This window comes from Oncorhynchus keta, chromosome 10, assembly GCF_023373465.1.
Source record: "Oncorhynchus keta strain PuntledgeMale-10-30-2019 chromosome 10, Oket_V2, whole genome shotgun sequence".
NCBI lineage: Eukaryota > Metazoa > Chordata > Actinopteri > Salmoniformes > Salmonidae > Oncorhynchus > Oncorhynchus keta.
In genome coordinates, this window is record NC_068430.1 from 36,140,402 (window position 1) to 36,153,811 (window position 13,410).

At 43.6% G+C, this 13,410-nt stretch overlaps 2 protein-coding genes across 2 annotated transcripts in view; one reads left to right on the top strand and one right to left on the bottom strand.

The window, feature by feature from the left end:
- Positions 1–13,410, top strand: part of tex264a (testis expressed 264, ER-phagy receptor a) — a 167,015-nt gene that overhangs the window by 89,255 nt on the left and 64,350 nt on the right. The gene's annotated exons all lie outside the window — the stretch shown is intronic.
- LOC127932214 (uncharacterized) lies at positions 8,146–11,715 on the bottom strand. The gene is made up of 2 exons (XM_052526946.1): positions 8,487–11,715; positions 8,146–8,357 (listed from the first exon to the last, which is right to left on the bottom strand). The coding sequence occupies exon 1, from the start codon at positions 10,793–10,795 to the stop codon at positions 8,738–8,740; it is 2,058 nt and encodes a 685-aa protein (XP_052382906.1). The 5' UTR covers positions 10,796–11,715; the 3' UTR covers positions 8,146–8,357; positions 8,487–8,737.

Below are 13,410 nucleotides of genomic sequence, written 5' to 3' on the forward strand. Positions count from 1 at the left end.
GTACTGACCCTGTATGTAGCTTATATTCTCGTGTTTTTTCCTTCATATGTTTTTCTCTTACCCTGATATTTAATACTGCATTGTGGGAAAGAGTTTGCAAGTAAGCATTTTACTGTACTGTTTTATAACCCACTGTATCTTGTGAACTTGACAAAAAAACTTGAAACGTGTTATAAATACATTGATTCTGTATTATTCCAGGTTCCAGCTCCAAGGCACTCTACATCGCTGTTTCCTCTGGGCTACCTGGACCTTGGCCGGCTGGCTGGAGAGGGGGTGCGTGTCATTGAGCCGGGGTTCACCCTTACCGTGGGAGTGGTGCCACCAGACGGCCTCCACCCCGACGCCGCTAAGTGTCCCGCTGTCGCCTCCATCGAGCGCGGCCAGCTCACCATCCTCAAACTTTTTATCGCCAGCAGCGTTCTGACCCTTGCCTGTCGGGATCCCCAGGGTCGTGACCCCCTGAGGACGCCCTTCAGCACGGCCACAGGGAGTGTGTGAGTCACCTGGCCACCAAGCTGTGCTCTGTGGTGGTCCTCCCAGGCATGGCCCTGCCCATGCGGACATACCTCCAGATAAAGGGCTGGGTGAGGCTGGGGCAGAGGAGGACAGCATCAGGCACTGCATGGGCCTCAACAGGGCTCCGTTCAGGACCAGGGTGGGCGACACGGTCCTGGTGGACGACTTCACCCTCCCCAAGATGTCCTCCAAGCCCAGGAGGAGTGAGGCCAAGGCGGGTATCAGGGGTGATGTCCACAGCCTCTCGACGTTTGACCCCATCAACTGCCCATCTCATGTATCCTGCCCGCTCCAGCCCTGGCATCCCAGGATAAACCTCTTCAACTACCGAAGCTACACCCCTGTGGCCCACGAGGGATGAAAGAAGAGAAGAGGGGATGTGGAGGGAAGGGATGAGGAGGATGAGATTGGGGATCAGAACAGCAACCAATGGAGGAGCAGAGTTCCGCTCCGCCCATTTCTAGAACACCAATCTCAGACCTGTGTTTCTCGCCAAACTCCGCCCGAATACTCCTGCCACCTCACTGGAGGCCTTTTCTCTCCACTTTGCGACCTTTTTTTTAGAGAAAGCACTTCATAACATAGGCTGCTACATGATAAATAGTTCTCATTAGCGAATTAGCTACCTAGCTAGCCAGCCTAACAAGCTGTCAAATCCAGTGGAAACCGATGCAACCCTGCTGCCAAATAAGGGCTAGCTCGATGACCCGTGGTAACAGTGAGGTCCCCATGAGTTGCAAGGCTTTAATAAGTGCTATCGTGCAGAAAAAGCGAGTAAAATACTGGTTGATGAGCTAGCTAAATTAGCAAGACGGATATGACCGTTAACAACGTGCATGCACAAATGCATGACGACACATTGAATATAAGTGAAGCAGGAATACAGAACGAGATCGCCCCACCAAGCCAGATAGTAGAGGGGTACAACAACGCCGGGACATAGAGGCATAGCTCATACAATTATATTTTGTCCGGGTCAATGACTATCCTTGTTGAATAAGAAATACCCGCGTCAAATATATGGCATCGCATGCTAGTGCAAAGACAGCTTGCATGGATTTAAAACAAATCCGGTGACCACTAGATGTCCTGGTATATCCACATTAAGATCAAATATACTTGATTTTTCAACAGTTCTGTGAATGACAAACCCACTGAATCTAGTTTAATAATATTTATACTCAGCAGGTAGAGGCCTAGGTACTTCAAATCAGTGCTTAATTTGAGCCGGATCATGCCAGAACAGGATCCGGCACCTTTCCGTTCTGGACTGTTTTGTTCCGGAACCTATTTGGCCGAATCCGGTACCTCTCGTGCCATGAAAAATCATTTTCACTTTTTTTTTGTACAGTGCAGAGTTGGATGGTGAGACGTGCATTGCATGACGTGCAATTTTGTGCCGTTCATATCAGAATACATCTACATTACTGGTGCTACATGTTGGAGTTCCGTGTCGATGACTGATTGTACACAACGCAAGAAGAGTACTGTTACACCTCTTCGTCAATTATCCTGCCCCCTCATCTCTCCAGAGTTGCACTTCATCATTTGTTTCCTTATAGAATCATAGCTGCATGAAGGGTTCTGGATGAATTTTTTAAAGTTACGGAATTACTGCTGTCTGTTCAGAAATAAATTAAATAATTCAGAATAGCCTAATACGTCATGAGAAGCCCTATAATTTAGCTACAGAGGACCAATAGCTTCTTTTTTTAAATAGCCTCGCTGCGGATTGTAGCCCAATAACAAAGAATAGCCTACAGTCGGGAACGCGAGGCAAATCTGTCAGTGAAGAAACAGCAGGCAGACAAAACAGGCCTTTTGCAATATTTCAAATACAATCGAGGGAAAACAATGACTCTTGCTGAAAAGATAAGACTATGCTGTAGACTACCAAAATATTTGATCAACTCCCAAACATTGTTTTACAAAACAGAGAGAGGGAGAGAGGCTTTTGACACGAGCGCATCGACAATCTCCAGCGAGTGAGCTGCGCATCATTGAGTCAGTGAAACTGGAAAGCATTTTTAGGACTAATTTCCTCCTCATATTGTAGCCACAGCGAGGCAGCAGAGTACCAGTTGAGGTAGTTGCAGGCAGAGCGTAGTAATTAAAGGCAGTGGTCGCCTATCCATCCCCATATCAACACCTGCAGCATCTCATGACACGCGCTCACACTCCCCCATTTACGACAACTTCCAAACTAACTGGACCTAAAACAACGTGTAACTCCAAGTCAAGATCACACCTAATACCAAATAGCTAAAGAGGATAAACCACAAATAAATTCATGTTCCTAAAACAATGTGTAACTTCGTGGCCATTCCAAGTCAGGATCACACCTAATACCAAATAGCTAAAGAGGATAAACCACAAATAGATTCACGTTTTGTAGGGGGGAGTTGACGATTATGTGGTGGTTGTTTCACTATCGATGATGAAATTGCATTAAATCAAAAGAGTCAGACCCAATGATTTACTGTTCGTAAGGACAGAGTGCCACTAGTAATATTGAACATTAAGTCGAAATGTAGCTAGGGGAGTTCAAGATCATATTTTCTTTCTTTGGATTAGCCCATCTGTCAAGTGTTGGTTGTCCAGTAAAAAACTCAAACTTCGAATTAAGATTATCAATCAGATTCTGTGATCAATGTGAATCTTTACTAGAGTCCCCATTAGCTAACGCTATAACGTTAGCTAATCTTCCTGTGGTCCAACACTAATTGATAAGATATTACAAACAATTACAAATTAAGACTTTCCAAACATTTAACAAGTATACAATACAGACAATTAAAATACCTGACATTCAACATTCAGTTGATGCTTTGTAGGTGATGCAATAGCTGTAAACTATAGAGCTCGTGGCCAAGGTGAGTTAAGCGGCTAGAGTGGTTTCCTGTATGCCCATGCTGCACATAGCCCACCCCAATGCACTAGTTAGCCTAGTAAACAAGCCTATACACCGCGGGTAAATTGCCACTATTCACTGTTACAGTGGTCAGAGATCACAGCAGGAAGCCTACCACTACCAACGGGCTACAACTGTTCAGTATTGTTGTCTAATTTATGGACATCGTCTGTGACTTTTTTTTAAATGATCAAGTAGGCCCAACACAGCTTCAGAAGATGTAGGTACATTTGACCAATATTCATGTATCCATTTTTCAGTTAGCATGGTCATGTTTCCTTTCACGTGAGAAATATTAACCAAAGCATAATTTTCCCTTGCTTATCTCCTTCAAAATACTGCAAGCTACAGAGCTATATAAATAATGACTGTATTGGCATGATTCCATACCTTATTATTGACTTCAATTGGAGGTGCAATTCACTCCTTTTGACGAGTAGGTTTGGTCCTCATTTCCAGAGCAAATGTGCAACAGTTCTACACACACATATTTAACTGTCTGTTTTCATTACATCATCAGCTACCTTTGTTACATCACAAAGCCAGCTGGCTAAATCTGGCACATTTACAGAAATACAGTAGATTGTCCCTGTCAAATACATTTGATAAAAAATAAATGTCCAAAACAAACAGTGGTGGAAAAAGTCCTCAATCAGTCAGTTGCAAACAGTATGACTCAAGTAAATGTGAAAGTTGCCCAGTAAAATACTACTTGGGAAGTATTTGGTTTGAAATATTCTCAAGTATCAAAAGTAAAAAATAATTTTAAAAATTAAGCAAAGCAGACAACACAATTGTATTGCTTTTTTTGAATGTAAGAATAGCCAGGGGTACACTCCAACACTTAGACATAATTTATAAACTAAGCATTTGTGTTTATTGAGTCTGCCAGATCAGAGGTTCTCTTGATAAGTGTGTGAATTGGACCATTTTCCTGTCATACAAAGCATTCAAAATTTACTTTTGGGTATCAGGGAAAGTGGATGGAGTCAAAAGTACATTTTTGTCCTTTATGAATGTACTGAAGTTGTCAAAAATATAAAGAGTTAAAGTACAGATACCCCCAAAACGATTTAAATCATTTTTACTTAAGTACTTTGCACCACTGAAAACAAACCTTTTCTAATGTCTCTATATCACTGGCTTGCGGGGTTTTCACCATTGACCCTCATTGTAATGGTATCGAAGTTCAAGATCCATCTTGGCTTAATGTAGGTAACAAGTATTGAAGGTGTATAACTTAAACTTTTGTTAGTCAACGTTCACGTTCGTAATGATAGTTTATTACAATTGTCTGAGCAGTCAAACTGGTATGAAAAATATCCCATTCATAATAGAAAAGACAATGTTCAGAATACCTGGAGTGACAATTGATGGAAAGGGTTTACAGCATTACACAAGTATGATTAAAAACGGAGTATCTATTCACCCACAATTTATTCTTGGCGCACTCTTTCAACTTGAAAATTAAGTTATGTTCAAGGATATTTAGATTTTTGTGGCTTAAAAATAGAGTACAAAACTCAGTCTGTACATCACTTTAATATTAATAACCAATGTCAAGGCATCACGATACAGAGAAAGACATACAAATGCTACAGTCTACCAACATCAAATAAATGCTGATGACAGACATATTTATGCAAAAAACGGGGTAAATGAATTTAGATACAGTCACAAGCTCCAATCTGAATGGCAGCAGGGAGAATATGAAGTGGACACCAAGGAACTTCATTCTCAATCCGCTCCACTACAGCCCTGTTGATGTGAATGGGGGAGTGTTCTGCCCTCCTTTTCCTGAAGTCCACAATCATCTCCTTTGTTTTGCTCATGTTGAGGGAGAGGTTGTTGTTCTGGCACCACACTGCCAGGTCTTTGACCTCCTCCCTATAGGCTGTCTCATCATTGTCGGTGATCAGGCCCACCCCTGTTGTGTCGTCAGCAAACTGAATGATGGTGTTGGAGTCATGCTGGCCATGCAGGAGGGGACTATGCACGCACCCCTGAGGGGCCCCCATGTTGAGGATCAGTGTGGCAGATGTGGTGTTGCCTACCTTTACCACCTGGGGGAGGCCCTTCAGGAAGTCCAGGATCCATTTGCAGAGGGAGGTGTTCAGTTCCAGGGTCCTTAGCTTAGTGATGAGCTTTGTGGGCACTGTGGTGTTGAATGCTGAGCTGTAGTCAATGAACAGCATTCTCACATAGGTGTTCCTTTTGACCAGGTGGAAAAGGGCAGTATAGATCACGATTGATATTGCATCATCTGTGAAGCTGTTGGGGCGGTATGCAAATTGAAGTGGATATATAGGGTTTCTGGGATGATGGTGTTGATGTGAGCCTTGACCAGCCTTTCAAAGGCTATGGGGTAATAGTCATTTATGCAGATAACCTTCACTTTCTTGGGCACAGGGACTATGGTGGTCTGTTTGAAACATGTAGGTATTACAGAGGTTGAAAATGTCAGTGAAGACACTTGCCAGTTGGTCCACGCATGATCGGAGCATACGTCCTGGTAATCCATCTGACCCCTTGTGAATGTTGACCTTTTTAAAGGTTTTGCTCTCATTGGCTACAGAGAGCGTTATCACAGTCGTACCGAACAGCTGATGCTCTCATGCATGCCTCAGTGTTGCTTGCCTTGAAGCGAGCATAAAAAGGCACCTAGCCCGTCTGGCAGACTTGTGTCACTGAGCAGCTTGTGGCTGGGTTTCCCTTTGTTGTCCGTAATAGTTTGCAAGCCTTGCCACATCCAACGAGCATCAGAACCGGTGTAGTAGGATTCAATCTTAGTCCTGTATTTACGCTTTGTGTTACGCTCGTCGTCGGAATGAGGAGACCAAGGTGCAGCGTGGTAAGTGTACATCTTACTTTATTAGATGAACACCAAAAGAACACCAAAATATAAACAAACATAATGTTCATAAGTATGATCCCCAATCAGAGACAACGATAGATAGCTGCCTCTGATTGGGAACCATACCAGTCCAAACAAAGAAATAGATCACCTACATTGCCCACCCTAGTCACACCTTGACCTAACCAACCACTTTGCCTGTTTGATGGTTAGTTTGAGGGCATAGCAGGATTTCATATAAGTGTCTTTAGCGCGGTGTGGATGTTGCCTGTAATCCATGGCTTCTGTCGGGGATATGTACAGTGCCTTGCGAAAGTATTCGCCCCCCTTGAACTTTGCGACCTTTTGCCACATTTCAGGCTTCAAACATAAAGATATAAAACTGTATTTTTTTGTGAAGAATCAACAACAAGTGGGACACAATCATGAAGTGGAACGACATTTATTGGATATTTCAAACTTTTTTAACAAATCAAAACTGAAAAATTGGGCGTGCAAAATTATTCAGCCCCTTTACTTTCAGTGCAGCAAACTCTCTCCAGAAGTTCAGTGAGGATCTCTGAATGATCCAATGTTGACCTAAATGACTAATGATGATAAATACAATCCACCTGTGTGTAATCAAGTCTCCGTATAAATGCACCTGCACTGTGATAGTCTCAGAGGTCCGTTAAAAGAGCAGAGAGCATCATGAAGAACAAGGAACACACCAGGCAGGTCCGAGATACTGTTGTGAAGAAGTTTAAAGCCGGATTTGGATACAAAAATATTTCCCAAGCTTTAAACATCCCAAGGAGCACTGTGCAAGCGGTAATATTGAAATGGAAGGAGTATCAGACCACTGCAAATCTACAAAGACCTGGCCGTCCCTCTAAACTTTCAGCTCATACAAGGAGAAGACTGATCAGAGATGGAGCCAAGAGGCCCATGATCACTCTGGATGAACTGCAGAGATCTACAGCTGAGGTGGGAGACTCTGTCCATAGGACAACAATCAGTCGTATATTGCACAAATCTGGCCTTTATGGAAGAGTGGCAAGAAGAAAGCCATTTCTTAAAGATATCCATAAAAAGTGTTGTTTAAAGTTTGCCACAAGCCACCTGGGAGACACACCAAACATGTGGAAGAAGGTGCTCTGGTCAGATGAAACCAAAATTGAACTTTTTGGCAACAATGCAAAACGTTATGTTTGGCGTAAAAGCAACACAGCTCATCACCCTGAACATACCATCCCCACTGTCAAACATGGTGGTGGCAGCATCATGGTTTGGGCCTGCTTTTCTTCGGCAGGGACAGGGAAGATGGTTAAAATTGATGGGAAGATGGATGGAGCCAAATACAGGACCGTTCTGGAAGAAAACCTGATGGAGTCTGCAAAAGACCTGAGACTGGGACGGAGATTTGTCTTCCAACAAGACAATGATCCAAAACATAAAGCAAAATCTACAATGGAATGGTTCAAAAATAAACATATCCAGGTGTTAGAATGGCCAAGTCAAAGTCCAGACCTGAATCCAATCGAGAATCTGTGGAAAGAACTGAAAACTGCTGTTCACAAATGCTCTCCATCCAACCTCACTGAGCTCGAGCTGTTTTGCAAGGAGGAATGGGAAAAAATGTCAGTCTCTCGATGTGCAAAACTGATAGAGACATACCCCAAGCGACTTACAGCTGTAATCGCAGCAAAAGGTGGCGCTACAAAGTATTAACTTAAGGGGGCTGAATAATTTTGCACGCCCAATTTTTCAGTTTTTGATTTGTTAAAAAAGTTTGAAATATCCAATAAATGTCGTTCCACTTCATGATTGACAAAAAAATTCAGCTTTAAATCTTTATGTTTGAAGCCTGAAATGTGGCAAAAGGTCGCAAAGTTCAAGGGGGCCGAATACTTTCGCAAGGCACTGTACATATGGTCACTGTGGGAAATTATCTTGGGTTGGAGAAGCTTCTAGTGATGGCTCTATACATTCTGGTGAAAAGGGAGGGTTTGCGGCTCTTCTCTTCAGGTGGGAAGGAATATGCGATGTCATTTCCCTCTGGGGCAAAGGAGCCATGAGAAGTTGTCCTCGACTCTGCAAAGAAAGACCATCCAGTATGTCATGGGTAACAATTCAGAGCAGAGTGCAATGTCTTTCCAAATGAATTAGTTGAACGCTAAAGTAATAATATCTTAGTCTTGAATGAGCTGCAGCAGGGCTTACCTGTAAAGTACACAGTAGGGGAAGTGTTCTGAGGCTGGTACTCCATAGACTTTTGAGGACAGTGGTCCTTTCTAACTTTCTTGGAACCCTGTTTGGTGGGAAAAGGCACATTAAAACAAACTGTTATATATCTTAAAGTACAGTATATCAACTGGAAAAAGGCAATACAATGCTAAAATACTGAATTATATAAACAAATAATATCTCATACATTCAAAAGTAGTGTTATTCATGAAAAATCTGTACTTGTACTATACCTTTATGTTAAAGCATATCTTGCTGAACATGGTTTTCTTGCTTTTCTTGGACTTGAAGATCTGCTCTCCAGTACTGCTGGTGCTATCCCTTACAGAATCCAACATCCCTTCTACAATGTCACTGGTGGCCATGCTGGTACCGGACTCAAAAGAACATTTGGCATTGGCTTTGGTGATCATTTGATGACTTGAGCCAACTGATAAGGCATCCATCATTTTGTTGACCATGACCTTCGTGAGCTGATTCATTGTATCACTATCCTCTGGCTTGCTCTGATTGAGCTGGATAGGAAAGACCATGCAAGTAGAGGTGCTTGGTTCATTCTGGACTGAAACATCAATGTTTATATTTTCATACTCATCTAACCACTGTTTTACGAAGCCCTTCACTGTCTCTTCAGCAAATATCTGGAGAAGCTGAGAGGAGAGCTTCCTGGATATGGCACATTGTTCCTTTCCCCATTTCAGCCTTGAAAGAATGGAGTCTGAAGCACTTCTGGCTGTTGCCAATGTTAAGACCTGTGGAGTGCTGTGGCTGTCCTGAAGGGCTATCACTTTATCCACAAATTCATGACTGAAAATGTGGATGGTCCCAGTGGAAATTATTTTTCTCAATTTCCTAACAGCAGATCGGAGGTTGTCAGGATGAGAAGCACCCTGTCCATCTTCCTGTGTGTTCTCAACACTTTCCACCATTTCGTCCACTACCACCCCAGCAGCTTGTCTGACTTTGTCCACAAAGGCTGGGGGAAGTAAGTTCTCTGTGTGAAACAAGTCCTGAATGATCATGTTTCTTACAATGGGAAAGTCACTCTGAGCAGATAATTCAGTGGGGATGGGAGTACCGGGCAAGGTGAAGTCCCATTCTGACTGCTTTGATTTTGAAGTAGGTGTTAGAGAGATGGAGGAGCGTGAAGAAGAGGTATTTCTTGTATTTTGGCTGTCAGCACTCCTACAACGGATCGTGCCAATATCCTCCAGCATGGATCCTGAGAGCTTAGTGGTTTTAGGTAGTAATTTGTGCGGAACGTCTACACAGGCATCGTTTCCACCAGGTGTAACACTGCTCTGGTTGACCTCAAGATGGCCGAGACTTGCTCTTTGTGATGCAGGACTGCTTTGATACGTAAAGATTTGGATTGAACCAAGTGTTGTGTCTGACATTTGAAGATCTTTTCTGAGAAACTCCGTAATCTTACTTTGCAGACTGTAGTAGATGTTACGAGCAACAGACCAGATTCTTTTCTCAGAAACCTGTCCAGTGGTGAGCAGGGAGGTTTCAGATACCATGTCAGATGATTGGGTGGTCTGGGTGAGCTCCTGCAGATCTTTCACTATGGTTTGTATAATATCAGTAGATGTGGTGGATGTAGATACAGACTGGAGGTACTTATCTGTTGTACCTTCCTCCACAATGTTAAATGATCTAGAGAGGACCTCACTCACTCCTTTCTCAGCTTTTGTTTGGAACTCATGACTAGAAAGTTTTTGGAGGCTCTTTGTTGAAAGACTGTGGGAAGATGCAATGCCTTTGGAGGCAGCCGTGCTGCAATCTAGACTTACTGGAGAGGTTCGCTCAGGAGAACCTTGAAGACGTTCAAACATGTCTTCACATGGTGTTGGGGACCTTGACAAGGAGATGTCTTTCAGCTGAGACAGAACACCACCTACCAATATGTTGACCTCAAGGGACATATCAGATATTTTCTTTCCTACTGTGGAGAAGCAAGGTGCATTTGATGTCTGATCCTCGCATGAGGTCAAGATTGTTGAAATTACCTGTTTGGTACTATTGTTCATTAGACCCTCGTCTGTTTCAGTCCAGAGAAGTTTTGAACTCTCGCTGACACCCATGTGTAGAGTCACTTCCTGGTTCAAACTGTGCAAGTGAGGCACACTCTTACTAGCTTGCGTCACGTTCTGGCTTGCCAAACTAAGGTACTCCTTAGTGACAAGATGTCCAGAGTCCTCTGTGGGTGTATGGCTAGACATTCTTCTCTGCACGTCTGACCTCCGCCGGTGAATGGTGAAGCCCTTTAATGTCTTCTTCATACTGTATTCCTTGTCTATTAGTTGAACTCTGGGTTGAATTGAAACAATAGCTGTTAACTCTCATTTGCTTTGTCAAACCTACCCCTTGGAATGACTTCGATATTAACATGGAATATATTTTGTTATTAAGAGATCTCTCAATAATAATTCTCACAATAGCATATTGGTAGTAGTCAGTGACATATTAAAGCTAAGCAGGGCTGGGTGTAGTTAAAACCCTGGATGGGGTTCGATCCCGGGCTGAGGTGCTGCCCAGCCTATTGTTTTTTTCTGAAAGTGTATATAATGTTGAAAATCTGACATGGTTTCAAAGGTACAAATTCAACCTATTTTATATGAAGATGCTTGTGTTTCCAACTTCCCAAAGTTAGTAAACATCCAGAGTTTAGAGGATGAAGACAGTGTAGGCCTACACCCCATCTTATTAAACACAAGCAGTCTTTAAGGTATATCTTATTACAGTTTAGGCCTACCTTATTATTTTCTTCCATCTGGCAATATAATTTTAAGGAATGAAATCTGTTTTGTTGCTATTATTATTAGTAACTGTAGGAAAATACAGCTGTAAAGTACAAGAATCAGCTACTTTCTGAAGGGCAGCCAAGCTCATAAGCAATTTAGAACCTTCAGACAATTAAGACAAAGTTGGAACGCAAAGAATGTGTCACAAACGCCTTGTGGTCACATGTTATTTTAGGGCGTGGCTCCGCATTCGTGACCGGGTGTCTTATTTCTGTTTCCCGGTATCCGTTAGTGCTGGAATTTGCGATTAATACTTTTCTCATGCCGAAACCGTATTAGATACATACCGGTAGTTAAATGTCAAAAATTATTATATTCGCAATGTCATTAAACAACATAAATAGCTACTACATTTTCGAAACATGATTTTGTCATCAGTTCAGTACCATTTGTTTGATTTTGTGGACCCACGACTAAACTTTATCTATGTTAGCTAGTTGCTAGCGACGCTAGTCAGTTTTAGCTAAGTTAGCTAGAAAGACGCCATCTTGTTCGGGGCCAACTGCCCATTATGCCGCCCCTACGCTCACCGAGTTTCGGCTTCTAAATATTTTCAGTTTTCGAGATAAGGCCCCGTCGTGAATCGTGATGTTTTGTAGCAATAGCCATATGATTGCTTATGCCCTCTTGTGGGAATTTCCGGGACATGGGAAAAATGACATAAATCTTATTATTTTTGTAAAACGGAAACCGAATGTCCGACAACGTTCATTTGATGACTTCCTGGTAGGTCCGGCCCTGCCGCTCGGCCCGACGCCGTCCGCGAATTTTACAAACGATTTCGGACGTCTAGTAAGGGACCGTACATTTGCAATATGGACTTTCTCACTAACCATACAGGTACTGCCGAATTCTTCCCTTAAGGTATGACAGTGCCACATTGAAAGTCACTGAGCTTTAGAGTAAGGCCATTCTACTGCCAATGTTTGTCTATGGAGATCTTGACAGATTTTATAAACCTGTCAGAAACGGGTGTGGCTGAAATAGCCAAATCTACATTAACATTTACATTTAAGTCATTTAGCAGACGCTCTTATCCAGAGCGACTTACAAATTGGTGCATTCACCTTATGACATCCAGTGGAACAGCCACTTTACAATAGTGCATCTAAATCTTTTAGGGGGGTGAGAAGGATTACTTTATCCTATCCTAGGTATTCCTTAAAGAGGTGGGGTTTCAGGTGTCTCCGGAAGGTGGTGATTGACTCCGCTGTCCTGGCGTCGTGAGGGAGTTTGTTCCACCATTGGGGGCCAGAGCAGCGAACAGTTTTGACTGGGCTGAGCGGGAACTGTACTTCCTCAGTGGTAGGGAGGCGAGCAGGCCAGAGGTGGATGAACGCAGTGCCCTTGTTTGGGTGTAGGGCCTGATCAGAGCCTGGAGGTACTGAGGTGCCGTTCCCCTCACAGCTCCGTAGGCAAGCACCATGGTCTTGTAGCGGATGCGAGCTTCAACTGGAAGCCAGTGGAGAGAGCGGAGGAGCGGGGTGACGTGAGAGAACTTGGGAAGGTTGAACACCAGACGGGCTGCGGCGTTCTGGATGAGTTGTAGGGGTTTAATGGCACAGGCAGGGAGCCCAGCCAACAGCGAGTTGCAGTAATCCAGACGGGAGATGACAAGTGCCTGGATTAGGACCTGCGCCGCTTCCTGTGTGAGGCAGGGTCGTACTCTGCGGATGTTGTAGAGCATGAACCTACAGGAACGGGCCACCGCCTTGATGTTAGTTGAGAACGACAGGGTGTTGTCCAGGATCACGCCAAGGTTCTTAGCGCTCTGGGAGGAGGACACAATGGAGTTGTCAACCGTGATGGCGAGATCATGGAACGGGCAGTCCTTCCCCGGGAGGAAGAGCAGCTCCGTCTTGCCGAGGTTCAGCTTGAGGTGGTGATCCGTCATCCACACTGATATGTCTGCCAGACATGCAGAGATGCGATTCGCAACCTGGTCATCAGAAGGGGGAAAGGAGAAGATTAATTGTGTGTCGTCTGCATAGCAATGATAGGAGAGACCATGTGAGGTTATGACAGAGCCAAGTGACTTGGTGTATAGCGAGAATAGGAGAGGGCCTAGAACAGAGCCCTGGGGGACACCAGTG

Excerpts from the sequence above, each read along its gene's own strand:
- LOC127932214 (XM_052526946.1), bottom strand. The coding sequence starts at position 10,795 with ATGAAGAAGACATTAAAGGGCTTCACCATTCACCGGCGGAGGTCAGAC.